The sequence below is a fragment of the Netta rufina genome, assembly GCF_964035555.1.
Source record: "Netta rufina genome assembly, chromosome: 3".
NCBI classification, from domain to species: domain Eukaryota; kingdom Metazoa; phylum Chordata; class Aves; order Anseriformes; family Anatidae; genus Netta; species Netta rufina.
In genome coordinates, this window is record NC_140125.1 from 69,447,145 (window position 1) to 69,471,683 (window position 24,539).

At 33.2% G+C, this 24,539-nt stretch overlaps 1 protein-coding gene across 1 annotated transcript in view; it reads left to right on the forward strand.

The window, feature by feature from the left end:
* The window catches only part of GRIK2 (glutamate ionotropic receptor kainate type subunit 2), a gene marked incomplete at both ends in the record, with an annotated part of 394,793 nt that overhangs the window by 154,504 nt on the left and 215,750 nt on the right, over positions 1–24,539 (forward strand). Inside the window, 2 exons of the mRNA XM_084284092.1 lie at positions 2,013–2,066; positions 4,260–4,433. Coding sequence (XP_084140218.1) covers positions 2,013–2,066; positions 4,260–4,433 — 228 coding nt within the window. The remainder of the gene's footprint in view (positions 1–2,012; positions 2,067–4,259; positions 4,434–24,539) is intronic.

Sequence of the window (24,539 nt, forward strand, 5' to 3'; positions counted from 1 at the left end):
AAAGGTCTTTATTTATATAAAGATTCATTTGAAAACCATGAATTAAGCAAATTTTGTGGGAGAAATGGAAGGAAGAACTTGGGGAGACATGACAAGGGATTTAATTTTGGGAGGGATTGGAAGGATTAAGAGTGAAGTTGGCTGGAATAAAAACAGGTTGGAAATATAGAAAAAAACAAACAACAACACAGTACTTTGAGAGGCCAGTGAAAAGACAATTACTGTTTTTTGGCCAAAAATACATTATGGAATGCAAGAGAAATTCCCACCATTCAGACCACATAATTAAATCAAGGCAAATCTCAGGGGTAACTGCATCTCCGGGGAAACAGGGAAGGAAGACAATATTTAAATAGTTAGTGGAAGCACTGGAATAATGAAGGCAGAGCATTGACAATGTTTTCAAGACGAAAAAGGATTGATGTCTTTTGAAAAGTGAGGAAAGTGAGAGAAAAAACTTGGAAAGGAGACTATACCAGAACACAAAATAATGAATATTCTTATGGAGAGATTGTTTGGAGAATGAAAGTCCCCTTATAAGCAGATAAGGTACAGAAGTTGCTATGTATTCTGCTAGTGAAACTTTGAATCAGGAGTATTTTCTTTCACGGTTGGAATAATGTACATCTAAAGCATAAGCTTGAGTCCTTGTATTAAATGTACAAGTGTTTTAAATATAGGGAAAAAGATACCTTAGCTTGATTTAAAAAAATATATATTTTTTTTTTACATTTTTTTTTTTTTTTAAAGCTAGCTGTGTTTGGTGTTATATGGCTTCTAATGAAGTTGTAATATTTCTCATGAGATAATGGTTTTCCTGTGTTAAGCAGAATTTAAATTGCTGTTGGTAGACTATACTACAGTTCTATATACAGGTAAAGACATCCTTTGGCAAAAACTGTAACAACACTTTTCCAATCTTGTCAAAGATAAAAAAAAAAATCTGATCTGCAGCTGCCTTTTCAAATTTGTTTTAGCTTTTCACTTTTATTTGAAAAAGAACATACAAACTAGTCATTTTCTCAGACAATGTTGCAAGTAAAAAAGCTCTCACTGCCTTCAAAACCAATAATTCTTTTGTATACAAATTCTGCTATTGTGACAATTGTATAATTATTGCCATCAGTGCATTTGAGGAGGTATAACTGGTAGAAACTTGGCAAAGAATTCTGTTTGTAATTCTGCGGAGAGAAGAGAATATTCCTTATTGTTTGTATATATACATATATATTTTACAGTGCTAAAATTAAGTAAAAATTACTATAGGTACTTAAATGCTTTCATAAATCATACTAGACTATTGTTGCTTTTAAGCAGAGTAAGAAGATATTGTTTACCTGTGTCTGCTTTTTGGGTGAAACTGTCTGTAATGAATAGTGATGAGACATCCCTTGCTCATTACTTTAAAAGCATATCTACAAATATTTATTCTTATACTGTTAATGAAAAAGTATGAAGTTTTAAAATGATCAGTAACTATTTGATAATGCAAAGTTAGAAAGACAAATTAAGTTGCTATGTATTCTGCTAGTGAAACTTTGAATCAGGAGTATTTTCTTTAATGGTTGGAAAAATGTACATCTAAAGCATAAGCTTGGGTCCTTGTTTTAAATGCACAATATTGTTCATCAAAACAGAAAAACATATCCTATCAGGTTATTCTTTTTAAGGGGAGGGTTCAATAATGAATGAAAATATTATCAACTCAAAATTTGTGTGGCAACTTAATGCACCCATTAGTATGTAAAACTATAAGCCTTTTTCACATTTACTGCACTAAACAGTCTAATAATATTCTTTCTATCAGAAGATCTGCTTCATAAATTCCTTTAATAGTCAGTAATCTGCTCTAGCTGCTAGGAAATGACTTGCTTGACCTAATTTTAGTACAATTCCAACCCTGTAGTCTGATCCCAGTAGTGTTCTTCTGCAGCTTTTCATTTACCATGTAAGTGTGATAAAAATGGATTGTGTGTCCTCAGAAACATTAATCTTTTGTTTATTTTTTTAAGGCTTTAGCTATGGGAATGATGACAGAATACTATCACTATATCTTTACCACACTGGTAAGTGGCTTATAAAAACATATGGAGACATCTAACAAAGATGTCACTTTCCTTAATTATATTACCTTACAAAGTGAAAAAAAAGTCTCTCTGGATTGGAGTGTAAGTACATGATGTTTTCTCTGTTGAGTTTTCTTACTTTCAATGAAAACTCATCAGAATGGTTTAATTATTGTTCAACAGCATGCCTGGCAAACTGACAGACCTGAGAGAACAACTGACTGTAGTATTACAGTTTAAAACTTTAACAAAATAATTTGTGAAGCTCATTAGAACTGTAAAGACAAAATACCCTTTGCAAGTCTCTCTCTTACTTTAGAAGGTTAAATTGTGCTATCACCTATGGATTCAGGGTTGCATGAAATGAAACTTCCCTCATTAATCCTAGGTTTTCTGTCTTTTGCTGTTGGTGAAAATTGCTTCTTTGAGTGGTATGCTGTCCATACATACCATGCATTTAATTTTTATTCTTAAAGCTATATTTAAAAAACAGAGTTTCTGTCATTCTTATTTCCTTATTGGAACATTAGCTGTTTTAATGGACAGGGATTATATGCATTTGGAATTATCAAAGAATACTTTAAAGTGTGCAGACAGATTATAGATTTTGATTTTCCAATGTATCTTTGGAACATGCATCAGAAATTAGTTGTTTTGATATATTAATTGCTTCTTACCTTATATGTTGAAAGTCCTGTCAAATAAATTTTCAAGTCACAGTGTTTTTAGCAGTCTTCTGCATGCTCTCCTATGATTGATTCAGGATCTAATGCTGTAGCTCATTATATGCCAACCTGTGTGTTTCTGTAATATATGGATATAATATTGTTTTGTACATTTATTATATTCCAGAGTAAACATGAATGTGTTTGGAATAAATAATTACACCTGGGGTTGTGAGTTTTTTTCACAGCAAAAATTTTTCACAGCAAAAATAGAGAGCTTTTAAAGGGAAAGATGTAACATAGTTATAGTTATTGTCGGTCTTTCCTTCACAATAGAATATTTTGTTTCTTTAGAAAGAGGACAGGAGTTAGGTTATTTGTATATGTATAACTTAAAAGCACTTTAGCACCTGTAGCACCTTAGGTGTCATGGAAAATGTTATTATAATTACTAGCTATAATTGAAAATGGTTAGAGACTGCTTGATTTTGGGGAGGCTCAGTGTCAACAATGAATAATGAATTATACTCTGGTTTTCCATAGTACATATTATATTTTCTTCAGTTCTAGTTAGTAAGTAAATGGATTCAGACAAATACTACACCCAACACTACCATTTAATGGAAATTTAAACTGTATTATACAGCCAACAAGAAAAAAATAAAAATAAATTAAAAACAAAGTTTAAATGATTTTGAGAATGTCTGTGTTCAATGAAACTAAAAATATGTTACGGAACAGTAGTGTCTGTGATTATGTCACCTCATTATATCACTTCAAAATTTTACTTAAAAGGAAACAAAAAATAAGAAGTAAACCAAATGAGAATTTGTTTTGGCTCAGCTAAGAGTTGTCATGACTGTTTTGTTAATCTTTTTTTTTTTTTTTTTAATTTTATTTATTTTTTTTTTTTTATCTAATTAAAACTTGATCTTTTACCTGAATTTCCTATTGTCTACTTTATTTCTAAGGTTTCTATCAAAGGACTGGAATAATCATGAGTTTAGTTGCTTGATCCAAAATTTGATTTTCTTCTTTTTATTCATTTATGTTTGCCTCTGTGTGTGCTGAAGGGAGGTAAATATACATACGTGTACATACATGTATATTAAAATTACATCAATTGGCAAAGGTTATGCTTGTAGAGAGAAATTACTAATCAAAGATATGTCTGTTTGGAAGTATGATTGATAAATGTGAAGAAAGCTTTTGGTTAAATGTAAACAATAATCAAAAACTGCAAGAAGTGTGAAGGCCATGTACATTCTCCCCATCCCCCACTCTTATTTTAGTGGTTAAAGGTCAACATATTAAAGTTTCATAGTGACTGAAAATAAAAGGAGACTGTTCTGTTTATTTTTATCATTTAAAGTATGTTTTGGTAAGCCAAAGAAGAAATTATTAGTAATAGTATTTGTAGCAATTATTAATAAAATTTATGCCTACTGGAACATTTCTGACTAATAGGAGATATAGTTCTGCAACTGAACTTACCCTAAACAGGCTTTTTTTTTTTTTTTTTCTCCAGGACCTGTTTGCCTTGGATGTGGAGCCCTACCGGTATAGCGGTGTTAACATGACAGGATTCAGAATTCTAAACACAGAAAATAGCCAGGTGTCATCTATCATTGAAAAGTGGTCTATGGAGAGATTGCAAGCACCTCCTAAACCTGATTCAGGTTTGCTGGATGGATTTATGACGGTATGAATATCACTGTTTAGTGTTCCTGTCAAAGGAAAAAATTCATTTCTGTGACTAAAATTGTTTAGAGGCATGAGGCCAAATATTACTTTAATCTTTATTCAAACAGTTGCTGGGGTGTTTGTTTTAATATTCTGTAGACTGAAAACATAGCATATTAACTTTATTAAAAAATCACACATACTGTATTTTTCTAAATGATAATACCACATTGTAAATGTATTAATCCAGTCTGTATTTCCCTTCTTGGCAAAAGTAGTGTGGCATCATGTCAAATCCCAACAAAAATCAAGCTAAATCACAATGTCTCCTCAATATTTAATTATTTTATTCATTTAGATATTTCTTTCATAATGATGTTTACTTTTTTAGTAAATGAAATTTTTATTATTTCCCTTCTGCATAATCCTTTTTTATTTATTTACTTTTTTTAAATGGAAAGTATAAAGAATTTAATCTTTCTAGTTTCTGCACAATGTCCAGTTTCTGCACATTAATGTAAATAGTATGATATATATATATATATTTTTTCCCTTCCATTGCCATTATTCTGGTCTCTTTAGTTACTGAAAATCAAAATCACCTTCATGCAAGTAAACTTTCATTGCTGGGTTTTAAGTGGCTTTCTGTTCATTAGTTAAAATTAAATCTAATATTATAGTGGTAAGGAAGGATTTATTTGAAAACATATCCTGCATTCGGACCAATTTAATTTTCAAATTTATTAGAAGTTATTGCAATGTATTTATCTAATTTTCCACTTCGTCTGGATCAGGGGTGATGTGTAACACCTTTGCTGACAGAGTTCTACTGCTCTTTAGATTTTTAGAAGCCTTTTCAGATTCAAATATTTCATATTTGAAAAAATGCTAGGCTCTGTTCCTTGAAGATTGATATCAGATTTATATAACAGTTGTTTAGATTGTGTTAGATGAGTCATGTAACATAAGTAATCTTGTGAATGTTTTTTTTCTGTTGATAACATATAAAGATTTAATGGATATTGCTACTAAATTACACTTGATATGAGTTTTTAAAAGTTAATTTTCTTTTTGTCTTTTTTTTTAGAAAATTAACTTTTAAAACAAAAATATTTTATTTTATTGTTATTAATAGTGTACTGAAAATGAAAATTGGAAACATTTTAAAAATTAACTTATGCAATAGTTTCATTGTGTTGCACTTCTGAAGTATTGTATGATGGGATCTGTAAAGTTTCATTGTTAATTTCTCTAAATAATTTCAAATAAGCAAATGAACATGCCAATATTTTAGAAATGTTTGAAGAATACATGTAGTTCATATAGAGCTGATGCTTTGAAGTCATTGCTTCATGCTTCCATTTTGCATTAACTCCTTAATTTGACTTTTACCCTTTTCAACATAAAAATTTTAGCAGTTCATCTCGCTCACTGGAGTTGTATATTTTATGCTTTGATCACAGATGTAATTGACCTTTGGATGGTTTGAGTGCAAACAATAGTTGTATTACCATGGGGTCATGGTCAAAAAAGCCACACAGCAATAAAGATTGGAATAGAGTTCTGTGGGCCAATCACATGTTTTTCATCTTGTGGTGCTCTAAAGAAAGTGTCACTCTCAGAAAAGATTCTGGTGTAAGGCAGAAGCTTATTATAGCTAGTGTACTGCATAAGACGATACGTTACAACATTACTTTCCAGACAGAAGAGGATAAATAAGTGCATGAAAAGCATACAGGATTATTTTCTGGAACCCTCTTTGTACTTCTAAGTGGTTTCTGTAGTAACCACAAAAACCAAGTATTCACACAGAATGTTGTGAATATTTTAGAGGAAATGTTTATGGAGATGAAGCATCTAAATGCAGTTTGATTGCCTGGGTTTTAGACACCTGAGAAATGCAGATAGCATTTAAAGGTTACTTAAAGGCCTAATAATTTTGATAAATTTTAGGTACTTAAAGAGCTTTTATAATCTAGCTTTTAGATACAGAAAAGGCATACACAAGATGTAAGTTTTAAAATAAATGTCTATAGAAGACATAAAAGTAATTTATGTCATGACACTGTTGCACAAAGTTCTTCCTGTGCTCAGTAGAATAAAATAAGTCATTTTATTGATTTACTGTCAATAGTTCTTAGGTTTGTCAAATTTGACTGACATTGCACTGTGGTTAATGTGTATTTAAAGTCAGAAATGCACTGAGGAATTAAAGGTGCTGCACTAATTGCTGCTGAGGAATACTGTATGTAAATGATATGGGCCAAAATAGAAAAGTTTTATTTTCAGAGGTTGATGACAGCTTATTCAGTAAAATAGTAGCAAAAACCTGCTGGTTTTTAATGGGTTAATTTAGCTTGTGCCAACTAGCTAGATGCCATTTAACAAGATGTTTAAACACCTGAAACTCCAGTTTGCCAAATGAAAAACTAAGGTTTGTATTTCTCTGAGTAGAGACCTCAGGCAAATCTGATTAGTTTCCAGAGGTGTAAAACCAGGCAGTTTTGGATCACAAAGTTTATAAGCTCAGTTGGTTGTGTTGTGTCCTTCTTCCACTTTTCTACTATATGCAAATCAGTGTAGCCATCTTGCCAGAGTTGGAACTGTGAATTTAACTCTGACATTTAATCATATTTATTGCAACATTTTGCTATTTGTAATTCATAGAGTTCCGTCTTTTTTTTTTTTTTTTTCTGTTTTAAAGCTGTTTTCCACAGACATATGTAAATCTCTTATTAGGATGTTATTTTCCTCATAATCTGACCTGTAGTATACCAACATGATGAAAAGGGGGTATAAAATTTCATCTTATAACTTTATAAGATTCCAAGTTATAGTTCCAAGTATGGAGCCTATTGATTTCAATTAGGGCAGTTTTTCCTTTGTTTCCAGGCTGATGCTCAGGACAGGTCTGGGAAAGGTGATGCTTTAGCATACCTGAAAAGATTAGTGGCAACAAACAAAATTTCCAGCACATTACACTCTAGTTATTGGGTTTCTGAACTTCCTTTGTGTGGGCTTTGGAAAAAAAAAATCACCTGCTTAATAAATGATAAAATATTTAAACATTCTATTATTTAATAAATAATAATTCTGTAAATCTGTTCTGTGATGTAGGACAGTAACCACAGAAGAACCAGCTTTGTTCTTTATGTTTCTCAGGCGAGTCTGGAAGTATTTCAGTAAATATTCAGAATTTGAATGTGTTGTGTCAGAATATATACATATTTTCTTTACACAAGCTTCTTGTGATAAAAGGTTTGCTTGTTTATTCATAAGAATCAAATATGCATGGTTTCTAGTAAGGTCTAAGTTGGTGACTTTCACACAGTAGAACTGTGTGAATATGATGATTTTAATATGATACATAGAAATCCTGTGGAAGGTTCAGTGATTTTCTTTTATTGAAGTGGCTTTTATATCATGACTAAAATATTAAGAGATTTCATTTATACTTTTGATAGTTCTTTCATATTTATTATTTGGTCCAATGAAAATCAAAGTGGTTCTTTCTTATCCTTTTGCTATATTTGTACCTCTATCATACATATAGCATAAATACATGTGCACATGTGGTTTAGCTTAATAAACCAGTTAAAAGATTATATTATTTTCTGTAATCTGTAATTTTTTTTTCTGAGTATCTCAGCGGTCTTGAATTTAAAAATGCTCTGATTATTGTTTTTGTATGATCACAGAATCATATGATCAATGAGTTGAATTGGAAGGGACCTTAAGGATCATTTGGTTCCAGCTCTCTGACTTGGACAGGGACACTCCCTACTCTTTGTCCTCTCAGACTTTACAAATGGGTTGATTTTTAGTGTGTTTATGTGGGTGTGTGCAAAAGTATGATGATAGATTAATGTATGTAGACTTGTGCTTCTGTGGTCTTGAAAGTATTTCAACACTGCAGATTGCAATTCAGAAGCAGAGAGACTGAAACTAGTCTGAAACAGAGGGAATCGTTGACTTGGAATAAAAATATATTTTTTCTTCTAGAAAAATGAATTTATAGTGTAAGTCTAAAAAATAAGAATTAAATAAAAATATGTATTTTATGTAACTAGGTTTTATTTCATAAAAAGTTTTGGTTTTGCAAGGGTTCATTCTGATTTAGCCTGGAGAAAAAATTGGATTTTAGATTTTCCTGCAAGACAGAAAGAAAAAAAATCTTAGTAATGATTACTGAGTATTTTTGTTAAATTCAAACAGTGCTGTCATCTATGCTGTATTAATAAAAGAATATTCTGTAGAACAGAGGAATAATGCACAATTTTCAAGAAAATTTGCCTTGGTATACCTGACTCAACATCAAGTCAGTCAAAGTGGCATACACTGAGAAAGAAGAAACCAAACCAAACCAAACCAAAACCACAATAGAACAGCATAAACGCACTCCTGCATTTATATATGACAGTCATCATTCAGACCAAGCAAAGTAGAACATGCATAGTGATGGAAGTTCAGAATTCTTCTACTGTACAGCTATTAATCTTCCACAGTGTTTTATGCCTCGAGTCAGAAGTTAGCATTTATAATTAAGATGACCTAACAAGTTCAGCTTCTTCATTAACATAAAGTGTTCTGTACTAATTACTTTTGCATATCATTCGATTTAGCTATCTGCTTTCATCTTATGTAGGAAGGAGTTTGCTTTTTTCTATTCAGATTATTAATTCCATTCTTTAATATTCACGTTAGTAGCTTTATATGGCAGGTGCAGGAAAGCACTGTGGTACTTGAAGAATGCTATAGATCAGGTCAATATTAGGTTTCCTCAGAAAAATAATAGAAAAATTAAAATTTGTAAAAGTCTTTCTCAGATAAAGAGAGTAGATCCTAGGAAGTTTTCTTTAAATACACAATTGAAAAAACATGCAATAATCGCTGCGAGAAATACATTTATACGTCTTTCTCAGTCACAAGTGCATTCCCACCAAAAAGCTGTCTCAGACAGTCCTGCATGATACAGTAAAAATGCACAGGTGATAATTGCCTTTGAATTTTGAAAGGGAAGTGAAAGAGTGAATAATGTTGGATTTGTAAAAGCACAGGTAATTTCACCTGAATAGTTGTCCATATTTGCACACCCAATACATTTGTATAGTCATATAGTCTTTGTTCATTTCCTCTGAAGCCTTCTGTAAGAAAGCTTCCACTAAGTGGCCTCTCAACATCTAAGTCCCATGACTTTCCTGTGAAGTCTAGTTTATCAGAATGTTAATTTTAGCTTTGTGGTCAGGAATATTAGTTTAATATTCTGAGAAGTATTACTGAATTTAATCATAAGACAAAAAATTGTTAAATAAAAGAATGGCAGAAGGACATTAAGTGTGGATGCACAACAATAGTATATTTTCAGTTACATTAAATTAATATGGTTGAAAAATCCTGTAATGAATATGCCTATTGTTTAAAGAAAATGTTAAATGGTCAACTGTAATCAGGTGAAAGAGCCTGTAATCTGCGAGAGCCCTTTGGCCTAATATTTGATAAACCATTATGAATCACGTTAAACTAATTTGATTAAGTTAATTCAGTTGAAAAGTTTACTTTTTTTCCATTCTAGACAAGATTGGAAGAAATTAATAGGGTGAGGAAAGGCTTAGGACCCATCTGAAACCGAAATTAAGAAAAGTAGTTCATTTTTTTTGCCATGATATAACCGAAGTCTACTCAAGTTTTTAATGAAAATGAGAAGTAGCTTTCATACCAGAGAATTGGACATGAATAATATGGATGGCATGAAAGACAAGAATGTATTGCTGCTATGAAAGACAAGAATATATTTCCCAGGTTCAATACCCTGCTCAAAAAACATTTTACACAAGGAAATTTTACACAATCTTTGTGTCTCTGATGCATTTTAATCGAAGTTAGGTGAGCAAAATACTACAGCAATAAAGGGATAGATTAATTTAAACCAAACAGTATTAAAATAGAGCTTTTAGTTACTATCTCAAGAAGTCAGGGAGATGCAAAACTGGAAATGTACACTGTTAGTAATAGCAGTAGTTTGTATATCTGGTTCATGTTTTAATCTAATTTTGTTCTGGACCTCAATTTCTTAAGTATTTGTGTATTAAGTATCTTAAGTATTCTACAAAATACTCTGCTTTCCTTTCTTCCTAAATGAAGCAAACATTTATGATGCCATCAAGGGCTTTCCTTCAGCACTCTTCTGAAGTTTAATTTACTTTATTTGACTCAATTCATCCCTAATGTCAGGATTTTCAATGACTGTACAAACTGATTTAAATATCTGCATTATTACACTAGATACAAATTCTGCACTGTGAAGAAGAAAGTTCTATTAGAATTCAATTTTGTTTTCCTTTTGGAAAATAGACTTCTATTTTTAATCCCCGAGTAACCATAGATTAATTGCAAGTATGATATTTTCACTTGTTGAATTAGTGCTTTAATGAAGTTTAGGTGTTCATCTAGAGGCGTTAACAGCACTTGCAGCTGCTTTACTTCCTACTAATTCCTTAGAGTATGCTTTGATTTCTTTAGAATAATAAATTATTTCATACGTGTTTATATTTGTGATTTGAAATGGCGATCTTTTTGATTTAGTGTTGAAGTTATTTTATGGAAGATGAAAAGGGCTTCCGATTTGTTGAATAACTTGTTAGAAATTAGTCATTTAATTCCGTTAACAGCAAGAGGATATTTATGAGACTGCAATTTCTTATCTCTACCTAACAACTGAGAAATAACAGTTATATTTGAGGTAGCTAGTTAAATAATACTTCAGTAACTGCTAGCAGGCACTGTGACTGGACAGAAGGATTTGATGAGAAAAGGGTGTTGTTAAGTTTCTGAGTCTGAAAAAATCCATAAAAATAAAGAGAAATACTCATTACAGAAAAACAGCCTTGGATTTAGAGCTTCAAAGAGGATAGCTTGTTATGTAGACAGCTTTATAATTATCCCTTTAGCAAAAGGAATTTTCTGGATTTGCTGATGAGACGTGTTCAGTAAAACACTGTGGCAGCAAATGTGTACTTCAAAGAAAACACTAAACAATTACTTATTACTCCATTACAAGCTAGAAGTCTCCCCTAGGCACGGTTAACTTCATGAGTTTAGGGACTATGTGAGATTTTGTGCTGTCAGATGTTTTAGAAATATGTCAGCTATTTTGAGAATTAATTACATTATTAAATATTTGACTCCTGCATGTAGTCTTTCTTGCTATTTTAGGAGACAAGATCTATCAGAAACTTGCAATTCTGTCCTTGAAGAGAAGATATGCCCAAGTGTCATGTAGCATTTAGCAGAAATAAATTGCAGCTTCTCCCATATGGAAGGTTTAGAATCATAGAATATCCTAAGGAGGAAACCACAGTGATCATCAAGTCAGACTCTTGGGTCTGCACAGAACCACCCCAAAACCAGATCATGTATCTGAGAGTGTTGTCCAAACACTTGAACTCCAGCACAGCACTTCAGTGCCGTGGCCTGTTCAACTGGGGTGCCTGTTCAAGTGCCTGACCACCCTCTCAGTAGGTGAAGAACCTGTATTCAACCTGAACTGCCCCTGTTGCAGCCTCTTGCTGATTGCATAGGATTCATCCAGATGTGGTTTGAGGATGTGTGCAGTTTATTTATAAACATAGTAACACTCATACAATGCTTGTATGTTAGAGCTCTCCTACTACATCTTTAGAAAGCAATAGAGGGAACTCAGCATAACAGCAAGTAGGGACATGGCAGAGCTTTTGCAACTTACAAAAATTCATGTGTAGTCTGTAAGACTAGCATGGGGTATTTTTTGAAATAGGAACCTAAATGCCTTTAGTTATGAAATGTGCAAGTATCTGCACTGTATGAAATTTAAAGTTTGGGAACTGTAACCCATTATACCATAAACACCTGTGTCCAAGAAGATAATTGTCATAAGAGAAACATTTTGAAATTCAGTGTAATCATTTATTTCTGCACTATATTTATTGTAACTTTTCACAAAAGGTGAAACAAAATGCACTGTTACTTTTATTCTGTTTCTTTGCTGTTATGGTTAAAGAATGATGTTTTTAGGAGCAGCATAATGAAAGCTGGTAATCAGCAGACTTATTTGCAGGAATGAACAACTCTAGAAATCATTAGGTTACAGTTGTACAGGATGTGGAATGGTGGCAGTGGAGCCATGAGTTACTTCGCAACAAAAGTCATTTAATTTGTGCAGTGAAGGGACCAGCAATTTAGCCCCATGTGCTCCCCAGCTTCACAGTGGCACAGCCTATTAGTTAGGGCTGGTATGTACTCAACAGTGAGGTTGAAAGATATGTTGTAGGTAATATAATGGCCCAATGGAAATCAGTATGTGTTTAATTAGGCTAAACTTTAGTTTGCTACATTCATGCTTAGGTTAGATATGGTAATGCAAATACACTGAAGAGTTTTTTGTTGTTTTGTTTTTTGATGGTGAATTAAATAATATAAGTGATAATGGAGTGAAAAAGAGTGAAAATTGTAAATATGTCTTTGGATATTCAGGTTTTTAATTCGGCCATAGTTTGGTAAGCTCTGACTGTCTCCATTCATTGTGAAAAACAAGAATGCGTTACTTTTTCTGTTACGATTCATATTTTCTAATTACTAGACTGGCTGACGTAGCTGGTAGAAATAAACAAGCTTCTGGGCATACCATTCTCTCTGATGAAAAACATAGAAAGGCATGTGAGTGAATGTTTTCCTATTTCCAGATGTATATTGATTTGCCTAATAAAATTTATTACTCCTTCCTATAAATCAATTTTTGCTTATTTCATTAAGATGCAACAGTTTCTAATTTTAAATGGGTTCATGTACTACATGTAGTCTTCACGGGGACTTTCATTCAGATAAGATAAATGTTTACTGTTTTAAATTAATCTTGGGGTAAAATTTCCTGTCCAGAACACCATGAACTCAATTTTAGTGCCTTTCCAGATGCTACAGGATATTTTTCCTGGCTTCCACCTGCCCAGGAAGAGCACAGGTCTCCTATAAGTCCACAGTCATGTCTGCCCATCTTTTGTGTGTGTCTCAGGTACCCTTGAATATTTCAGATGGTGCTATATGCCTGTATTTAGGCAGCTTAATCAAGCTTCTAGCTAGAATTGTAGCAGTGAATATATTTTCCTCTTAAACAGACGTGGGAATACAGTGGCCACAAGTGCACAGACAAAGCCATTAAACAGCATGTAGGAATATTCAAGCATCAACCTGAATCTACATGTGAGTACCTTCACATCAGGCTGGAGACAAAATTAATATGCTTTCATTATTATATGTTTTCTTTGTGCACCTGAGGCCTCTGCAGCCCCAAGCTACACTCAGCATAGGAACTAGATGAAAAAATACTGTGCTAAATGCAACTATCATGGTGTAAAATGGAGATTTCACTTTTTATAGCCTTCATACTCCCATTTCCAAAGGCCCAAGAATATATATAGTACGTAAGCAGCAGAGATAAGACTGTATCCTATTTCAAATAAATGAGGGGCCACGTAATGTCCTGGAAATAAATATTTATATATATATATATATATTTATATATATGTATGCATCTTAATGCTACAGAATTATTCAATCAAGCCTAGTGGTTAAATGCTACTGGAAATATATTATTTTGAGAAGAATATGATGTGCATGAGATTTCTCTCAATACTTATAAAAAAAAAAATACTATTAGTTTCTATTTCTTCTTTGCAAATATTATACACCTAGTGATTTGATTGTTGTCAATATTACTTATGTAAAATATAACCTCTCCTCTCCCTCAAAAGGTTTTATTTGACACATGGGTTCTTTACAGACTGTTTATACTTGCAATTATTGTGATTCTGCAGAGTGCAGATGTTATGTATAACAAAATTCATACACTGTTCTAATCTTAAATTACACCTGACAATTAATGCTAAGTAGTATAATATTAGACTGTTTTAATATTAGATTATCTAATAATATTAGACTGCTTTGGATTTCTTAGTCTTATGTTTTGTTAAAATACTACAGGGCAATTATTCTGACATAATTCCATAGTTTGAATTATTTTGCAGTCATATTCCAAATAAAAATAACTGTATCTGAAGGAATGTTCTTGCTGAGAAGAAACATTTATTTATTGATCTTTAAACTGAAAAAAATCTTTTTATTACAATACTTGCAATTTTTGTCCTAGTCCGTTGTCTGGACAGTGTGATTTCATGTTAACATGTGTGTTAGAAGTAGGATGTCCTTATGCAGGTAGTATCATAGTAGTGTGTATCTAGAATTGAAAGCAGGGAACATCAAGTTAGCAGCTGGAGGACTTCTGGCAAATTATTTCATTTAGTTGTTAGATTAATTCGGAAGGTGATATCCACAGACTTCCTGACTGGACTGTCCTGGACTCCTTGGGGAAACCTGGCAAATCTATATATACCTTTTGACCAGTGGTTGTTGTACCAATGGTACAAGTTTTCTAGTTTGCAGTGTAAAACTGCTTTTTACATCCCAGAAATGTGTTAGCTTTTACTATTTTGTGGTCTATTGATTGATTGAGCTCCTGAAGTATAGAGGTAAGTATAGAGGCACAGGGAATTAATTTGGTGATATACATGGTGATATTTATAAACTTAAAAGTTGACTGTAGATACATATACCAATATGGTGTACATAAAATTACATAGGCTAATTTATTGTGATGCTGTTCTTTAAACATCTCATTCTCTGGACAACAGCAAGAATCCAAGGATTGCTTAAGAAAAAGAAAAACAACAAATACACTTCAATACTTGTTCAACACATCAGACCTAGAGGTCTCTAACTAGTAAGAACACATTTTTCATGTAAATCTGTTTGTGTCTTATTCTAGTGGAGTAGTGCCCTCTGGGAAGACAAACTACGGGACAAAAATATTTTTGATCAAGTATGAGCTGTGAAGTAGGCCAAGGTTAGATAACGAAGGCTTCAACAGTCAGTAGTGGGGATAACATTAAATCTTTTGAGTTCACTGGGCAGTTGAGGTACCATGCTGGGAAAGCATACACCGTAGTTGGAATTTCTTATGATTGCATATTATTATAAAAATTGTTATGCTACATGCATGGAAATTTTATTCCAGAAAATTAAGGCCCCCTCTACCAGATAATGTCTCATTGGAGGAATGTAATGGTGGTGAAATAAAATCTGAAAACATTATTTTCCGTTAAATAGTCCGTTGACTTTCCAGATAGTCATCGTTTCCACCACGATGTCTGTGGTCTTTCTTTTTTTTTTTTTTTTTTTTTTTTTAAATCAAGCTCAAGCAGTTTTGATATGACTTGGGGAGGTAGTTCTTTGTTGTTGGTAAAAGGTTTGATTCATTAAATCATTATGCTTTTCAATTCAGGTTTAATTACTAATCCCAACTGGGATTTCTCTAGTGTGCCTGAATACGTGTGTCATAATACATTAAATAGTTTTATTCAGTTTTACTGAATAAATATAAATGCCACCCTGTCTTCAGTTTGAATTTCAGTATCTTCTGGTATCCATGTGCATCTTTAAACATTTAATATTTACTGGATAATTCTGTTGTACTAGATAATTCTGGCTATATGGTTCTGCTCTTCAGTTCATATATTTTTTTTTTTTTGGTGATTAATTATTAAGCTTTTCTAAAGGGAAACACTTTAATGTTCTTTTTGACACTTGGTAAAAATTATTAATGTTTATAATATACTGTGAGCAGGTATATTATTTCCAAAAATGAAGAAAAAAAATCCACAATTTTATTAAGAGTTTCTTCTTTGTACTACTAACAGTAGCTGTCATTATTTTTCTCTCTACAATATTAAAATCCATACTTTTCTAGTAACTGTTATTCTGCAAGGAATTTCCATTCAGTGATTCAGCAAAGGATGCTTGCAGGAAAGGAAATGATATTCTGTGTGTATCAAACAATACAGTAGGTGTTGTCCAGAGTGACTACAATAGATTGTCTCCAGCCATTTGTACACCATGCTGAACTTGATGCTGTTTTTTTTGTTTGTTTGTTTTTTGTTTTTTGTTTTTGTTTTTAATAAAAGATACCCATAAATCACTAACTGAAATTTTACATTAAAATCACAGTGATTTTCCCAGATTTACGATTAGGAAATTAGGATTAATAGTATATAGTTTTCAGATGTATGTGTAAGAAAGGAGGGTTTGTATATAGAGCATCAGAGAAAGTAAATTGCAAGACCAAATTGCAAGACAGGAATCCGTTTCTCAGGTGTCTTAAAATCTGATGTGAGAAGTAATCTTCCTAAAAATTAAGCATTTACAAGTATACTATATGCTAAACTCTAATAATAAAAAAAAAAAAGTTACATGTATATATTGAATTCTGTAGGAAAAAAAAAAATAAGAAGGGAAAGGGTGGTAAAGTACAAAGGAATTTCAGAAATGTAAGGTATATATCCTTTTGTGGTCCAAACAGTTTCAGTTCTGGTACCTCGGTGTGCCAGGTACATTTCTTCTATTGCCTGCAGAGCTGTAAACTGGGCCAGTGAGAGCAAGAAGTAGCAGGTGCATAGTTGAGTTCCTTGCTAGAGCAAAATTACTGCGTAGCTTAGGACGATATTAAATAATAAGAAAAGCTATAATATGCATACATTCCTTTTCTTTTTCAGTGCTTTATTTGGGATGTGTTCCTATCTCAGGCTTGTAAACCTACTGAAATAATTACCACCTTTCATACCTCTATTCCCCCCCCCACCCCCAGATGTTTTTTTGTGCCAATATTTAAATCTAGTTTTACACTATACCTACCAAATGATGTAATTTGGGTACTTGGAGTAAGTTTTTGAGCAGTGTCATCTGTACAGAATTAGTAATATCTGTTTTTCTATCTGATACTGTTAATTCAATGATTTTTTGAAACTCTAGAGGTAGTAGAGATGAATTATTTTCACAAAGATATGTATTCAGTAGGCAATAGATGTGACTAGAAGTAAATCTTTAGTTACATCACTGCTGGCTTATGACCATACTCTTAGGTTTTGTTTGTTGTGAAAGTGATTTTATTTTGAAAGAAATTGAAATAATTGGGTGATAGGTGATTGGTAGATACATTATTTATATGTTATTCTGATAAATATAAACAATGTGCAGAGAAATAAAATTATTTGCAATTAAATGGCCATAATGTACCAATTGTCCATGGAACACTAATGGGTATTAATTAACCCATTAGTTTGGATCCAGGATGCAGAACTGAAAGATTTGTTTTCACAATAGCTTAATGAAACTTACAAGAAATCCCCAATTAAAAAAATAATTAGAATGATTTTCCATTTTAAGCTACTGTGTTTGAAAGGTGAGACTCTCTTTTGCGGGGTTACTTGTTTTCTCGTAGGCGTCACAGAATCACAGAATCACAGAATTTTCTAGGTTGGAAGAGACCTCAAGGTCATCGAGTCCAACCTCCAACCTAACGCTAACAGCCCTCCACTAAACCATATCCCTAAGCTCTACATCTAAACGTCTTTTGAAGACTTCCAGGGATGGTGACTCCACCACTTCCCTGGGCAGCCTGTTCCAGTGCCTCACAACCCTTTCAGCGAAGAAGTTCTTCCTAACATCTAACCTAAAACTCCCCTGGCTCAACTTAAGCCCATTCCCCCTCGTCCTGTCACCAGGCACGTGGGAGAACAGGCCAACCCCCACCTCGCTACAGCCTCCCTTGAGGTACCTAAAAAGAGCGATAAGGTCGCCCCTGAGCCTCCTTTTCTCCAGGCTGAACAAGCCCAGCTCCCTCAGCCGCTCCTCGTAGGACTTGTTCTCCAGGCCCCTCACCAGCTTCGTCGCCCTTCTCTGCACCCGCTCAAGCACCTCGATGTCCTTCTTGTAGCGAGGGGCCCAAAACTGAACACAGTACTCGAGGTGCGGCCTCACCAGAGCTGAGTACAGGGGGACGATCACCTCCCTAGCCCTGCTGGTCACGCTGTTCCTGATACAAGCCAGGATGCCGTTGGCCTTCTTGGCTACCTGAGCACACTGCTTGCTCATATTCAGCCGACTATCCACCATCACTCCCAGGTCCTTCTCTGCCTGGCAGCTCTCCAACCATTCCTCTCCCAGCCTGTAGCTCTGCTTGGGGTTATTGCGCCCCAGGCGTCATCATTGTTTATTGATTTTCTTTAATAAGGTGATGGTCAGGAAACTGAGATTATGTGTATTCTTCTTTTCTACATATTGGCATTTCAGAAAATGGCTAGGATACTGGTAGCTTTAAGTAACAAATACTACATTGCATGAGCCTAGCTTCATGCTCTTAAAGGAATTAAACATGAAAACACACTGATACTGCAAATATAGTATTCCTACTTGGAGAGCTGAACTTCAGCATGTGTTGCAATTAAATGCTTACATTACTAATAATTGCTTTGGCTTTTCTTCAGATTCCTATTCTCTACAGAGAAGTGGGATTTTTTTTTCTCTTTTCTTTTTTTTGTTTGTTTTGTTTTGTTTTTTGAAAAAAAAAAAAAACAACAAAAAACCAGATGTTTCTAATGAGGTAAAGAGAAGATTAATGAATAAACCAGACTGAGAGTCTGTTTTATGCTTTTTTCTGCTGGTAGATTGGCCGCTAGAAGTGATAGAATTCTGTTGCAGGCATTTCCTGAAGTGCTGTTGCCTTCTCAGCAATATTGCTTTGACTGCCATAGTAAACATTTCCATGGCTAATAATAGACCCAGACCTGGAGATGGCCTGAGTTTTCACCAGAACTACCACTTACTGAAAGTTTCTAATGCCTCAAGTGATCCCCTTTCATCCGAAAATTCTATATCTATTTAATAATAATGGTTATGATGATAATAATAATAATAATAATAGGAATCATTTAACAAACAGTTTAACCTCAAGGAAATCTGAGAAATAACTTTATCTTTTAAAACATTAAAATATATTATCACTGAAATATTATTGTCTTCTCACTGGAGATATTTTATGTAAAATAAAAGTGTACTAATAAAAATATTTGAAAAACACAAAACTCATACCTAAGTATTTATTTCAACCTGGAGAAGATGCTTTCTGTAAACAAATTACCAAGACAAAAGAATTCCTATGTCTTTGTGTCTAAACTGAAATTGAAAACACAGGGTATCATTTATAAATGCTTATTATACTAAAAGCAAATTCTCTTTTACAGCCATATTGAGCTTATGTAATTATTAATGGAAGTTTAGACAGAGAATCACCTGTGAGAGCATTGACTAGCATGCGTTTGTCACAATATATATTCACTGCTTGAGTTTCGCATGATCTGAACTTTCTTTACCCCACAGCAAGTTTTAGATTTTATGAACCGTTGGACTTATGGCAATACGTAGGTGTGCTTCTGCATTCCAAAAATAATATACAAAATTCCTCTATTTCTTATCTTCTGCTTAAACCCTTAAGAGTTGGCACTAAAGTAACAAAATGGATATACTGTTGTTGCAGCCAGTGGTGTGAACCTGGCTGCATGATTGATTTTACTTTCCTTCCATTGTTACAATAAGTTAGGTAGTACCTTGAGCAATAGCAGGTAATAAGGAAGCCTTATTTCCTATGGATTTGTGTCTCCTAGGTGATTAACTGGTATGGAAGGCAGTAACAGTTGCAACTGAATTGTTTTTTATACAGTTAGGGCATCTCTCCTGTGTGAATTCTCAGGAAGTTCAGACTGATGAGGCAGCCATTTCCTCAGTGGGGTATTTTTTTTGCTTCATCAGAACTTTCATATTTCTGAGACCTCTGTTCTTGTGCTACACCTGGAAAACAGTAGGTCCCCTTTTCTAACACATTTCCTCTCCATTGCTGTTGCTTTTTCTATCCTCTACCCATGGTATGATGTCTGTTCACAGAAGAGCTGGCTGAGATTGTTTATTCATATTATCTTCCTTTTCTTTTTCTTCTTCTTCTTCCCTTTTTTTTTTATTTTTTATTTTGTTTCAAAAAAATATGCCAGCTATTTTAATGTTATGTATAAAGCTTTTAAGACGTACTTTACTACTATCTATGTTGATGGCTATTTCTTGAATGTTTCTTGAATGTTACAGTATGATAAAAGAGAGAAGCGGGGTAGAAAATGAAAGGAAAAGACTGATTAGTTTGGCTACTAAATGTGACATTGTGAACTATTACTGTGAAATTCTTTTTTTTTTTTTCCCCAAAAAACTAAACCAGTAAAAAAAAAAGTAATTAAAAACAAACAAACAAACAAAAAAACCTACAAAAACAACAACAAAAAAAACCCTAAAACCTAAAGCCTTAGCAAAATAAGGATTTAAAATAAGGCAAGTTATCATTGTCTCAGTTGAGCACTCGTGCTAGTGTTTTCAATATTCCTATTGAAATATTGCCTGTTGTAATGTCTTCCGATTCAAAAATTTATTTTTTATAGTAGTGTTCTAATAGCTTTGAGATATTTAACATTATTACTGCTTTACACATTCACTCACACAGTGTTACAAATTATTCTAATACCCACTCAGAGATGGTACATGTAACTGTCATGCATAACAACTGTAGTTTCAGCACTTGAGCACTTGGCAGATGTGTAACTGATAGTAGTGGTGCTGTGGTTATATGTCTGTGATACAGATATTGAGTAAGCTATCAACCAACAGAGATGTATTTAAAACTACAGAACATCTCAAAATAAGAATTAAATACCTTTTATGTAAATACCTTCTATTGCTATTAATTGCTTAAATTATGATATTTCATATGGCAGTTAATCAGTAGGGACATGTCCCTGTTTAAAATTTGGTTTTGTGTAAAATACTCCTTCCCTCCCACCCCAACCAACCAACTGAAACCCAACAAAACAGAAAGAACAACAAAACAAAACAAACAAACAAAACAAATAATAATAATAAAAAGAACTCTTTTCTTTGATATTCATAACATGCCTTCGGCTCCCTAGCTTGGCTTGATTTTGTTACCACCTTTAAACTTAATGAAAATTTGAATCACAAAGCATAAGAAAGGTGGTGTAAATCTAACTGTACACACATGATCTATAGACTCAGTCTCAAAAGTATATCTAAAACTGATGTTTTTATTGAAATCTGATTTGCATAGGACTGGACTGTCTTCAAGCATGTCATGATTTGAAGAAACTTGCCTTTGCAGAACCAGAATTCTTTATGTTCAGAAAGTAAATGTGTATGTGTATAACCTCACAAACTTCACAAAGAGATCACTGAACTAATGAGTTTACTATGTCTTCAAGAACCTGGCAGTGACTGAAACCAGTGAGAGAACACTGCCAATTTGAAGCATACACATTTTAAAATGTAAAATATGTACTTTAACAAAAATATCAAGAGTAGCGATGATTTATTTGTAGGCTTTTATATATTTAATTCTATGTAAATATGTAGATTTACATTTTGTGTCTCTTTTTAATAAGATGTATGTATGTTTTCAGTTCTTACCCTATAATTGTGAGGTGCATACTTCTAAAAATCAGTTGAGATTTAATGGAATAACTTCAGCAAACAAAGTTAAAGAACAGTGGATTTCTGGAGTGTAATAATCTATGATCGAGATAAAGCAAAATTAGAACTACATGGTCATGGTTGGCCAGTGTTTTATTTTTTTTTTCTGAAATCAGTTTTGTATAAGAAATCCTTTTACTATATACTGAAATGTGGCTTACCTCAATGGATAAGGTCTGGACATCTACTTTATTCTTCAGGCATAAGTCTAGATGCAGATGTTAAGAACCCCAGATATGAGGGTGTAGTACCTAGGGACATGGTTTAATGATGGTACTTGGTACGTCAGGTTGATGGCTGGGCTTGGCAATGTTAAAGGTCTTTTCCAACCCAGATGATCTATGATTCTACGAAGAGGGCAATTGGCTGGTGCTTCTATGGCTTTATTTTAAAATATGTATCATTTGTATGCAGATTTTTCATTTGTTTATTTAATTATGAACATTAAAGTAGAAATTTCTAGTAGAAATCAGCTATCCCCCTACACACAACACCCCTTACAAAAACATGTGAAGATGTTACTTGAAACTATGAGTAGTTGTGTCTAAATGTAATGTAGATATATCTAACAGAAAAAGTGCTTGTAGAATGAGTTTAAAAGGGTAGTTTTGAGTCATAGTTTTGAGCTTTGAAAAACTGAATAGCTGAAGCTATGTCCCTGGCAGTACCTTCTTCAAAACGATAAAAGATTAAACTCATGGATTCCTGTGGAATACCTTTGGATTTTGCCTAAAACGTTATCTGCTTTGCTTTGACAAAGAATATTACAACACACTGTTGGACCAGAGTTCTGTATGATTAACTGGTTTACCATTTTCAGTGTATTGCTAGCTATCTGTATAATTAGCTAAAATATATCTAAATGTTTTAAATGCTAAATACTGTTCAGAGAAGAATTAAAATTCTGTATTTTATGTAATGATATCAATACAAAAATTCCACTGCTACAATCCAAAAAGGGAAATTTTATCAAGTAATTTGATTACAGTTAACAATAGAATTAAACCTTGTGCACCTGACAGATATATAATGGAAAATATCAGTCTTTGCTAGGGTTGTTCTATTAACAACTTCAGTAAAAAACAAAACAAAACAAAACAAAAACAGTTAAAAATATCCTTGGCATTGTATTTTCCATCTAATATGTGAAAAATGTACTCAATTAATGTTAGAAAAACAAAGATCTTTGCAGACAAAGCTACAGTTGGATATTAGAATTTTAATTTTTCTCCTGTGTCCTGTTCTAATTAGGACTAATGAATGCTGAAAAGAAAATGGAAAAAAAAAAAATCACACTATCTGAGATAATTTTTCTTATTCTGCTTTGCTTGAAAGTGACTATTCTCACTTTGAGACATTACAAGAAAAGAACTGCTTTACTAATTACAGCACTTTTCTACTCCATAGACAGATTTAAGAAATAACTGTTGCATGCTGAATAACCCCTTATGAAAACAATGTCCAAAGAAGACATCCAGTCCTCATTAAATATAGTTCTGCTTGGCCGCTCTGTGCTTTTAATAGGAAATGAAGAACAACTGTGTGAAATACTGTCGGTTACTTTGTAGCAATATGTCAGTGATATTCCAGCAGTTAATGGGAGTTGATGAAAAGGGATAGTTTCTGTAAGTGGTGCTTTATTTTTTATGCTTTAAAAGAACTGACTGCATCATGTCCTCATGAATTAGTTGAAGCTGTGTTTTGATAATAAACATGCAGTTCATATGGGCATACAAAGAAAGGATGAAGTATGACAACATAGAGTATAAACATCCATAACTGCTTATGTAGACAGCAGGAGAATCGCAGGCAACTGCTGATGACTGAAGCACCTTTAAATAAAGAAGAGTTTTTTAACTGGTAAAAATTAGTAAGCATGCTGTAGGTAATAAATAGTCAATATACAGAAATAATTTCAGCATGTTTGAAGCTTTAAAAGAGAACATAAAATTATGAAAATATTCAGTATTTTTGGTCTTTTATGCCCAGCATGATGTTTGTTTGGCATTTTTAAGCCCAGTTAGCTTTTGACCTACAAAGCTGTAGATGTCCTCATATTTTTGTTTCAACTGAACAACAACAACAAAAAAGGAAGACCTGAAAAATGTGATTTTTGTCCAGAATCTTCAAATACTAATCCTTTTCCTCTTATATTGCTTTAGATTCTGTTAATGTTCATTTAAATTGAACACAGTTCTCACACAAGAGCAGTATGATTGTATCTTGACTGTTCTTAGGTAGCAATTGGAAACAAAATAGTTTATGTAGTTAGGAGACCAGAGTCTAATAACTTAATTTGTTCATCCACACATAGATGTCTAGTAATATTTGACTTACTCTATTTCACCAGACCTCCATCTGCCAGTCAAAAGAGTTTTCTCTATGTTACAGGTAAATGTAGGCAAAATTATCAAAAGGAAAGTGTTTTACAAACGGGAGGCTGAGGACTTGCGAGGAGGAATGGGTTCCAGGTTCTGATTTATGGAGGTTTCACACTTTCTCAGATATGTAAGATATGCCCTTAATAAAGGGCAGTGTTTCTTTTTGTCTTGAGCAGTTGCTACTGGCTAGCTGAATCAGAATGCTGGCTCAGATGAATGGAGGTCTTGCATACAGAGTTGCTTAG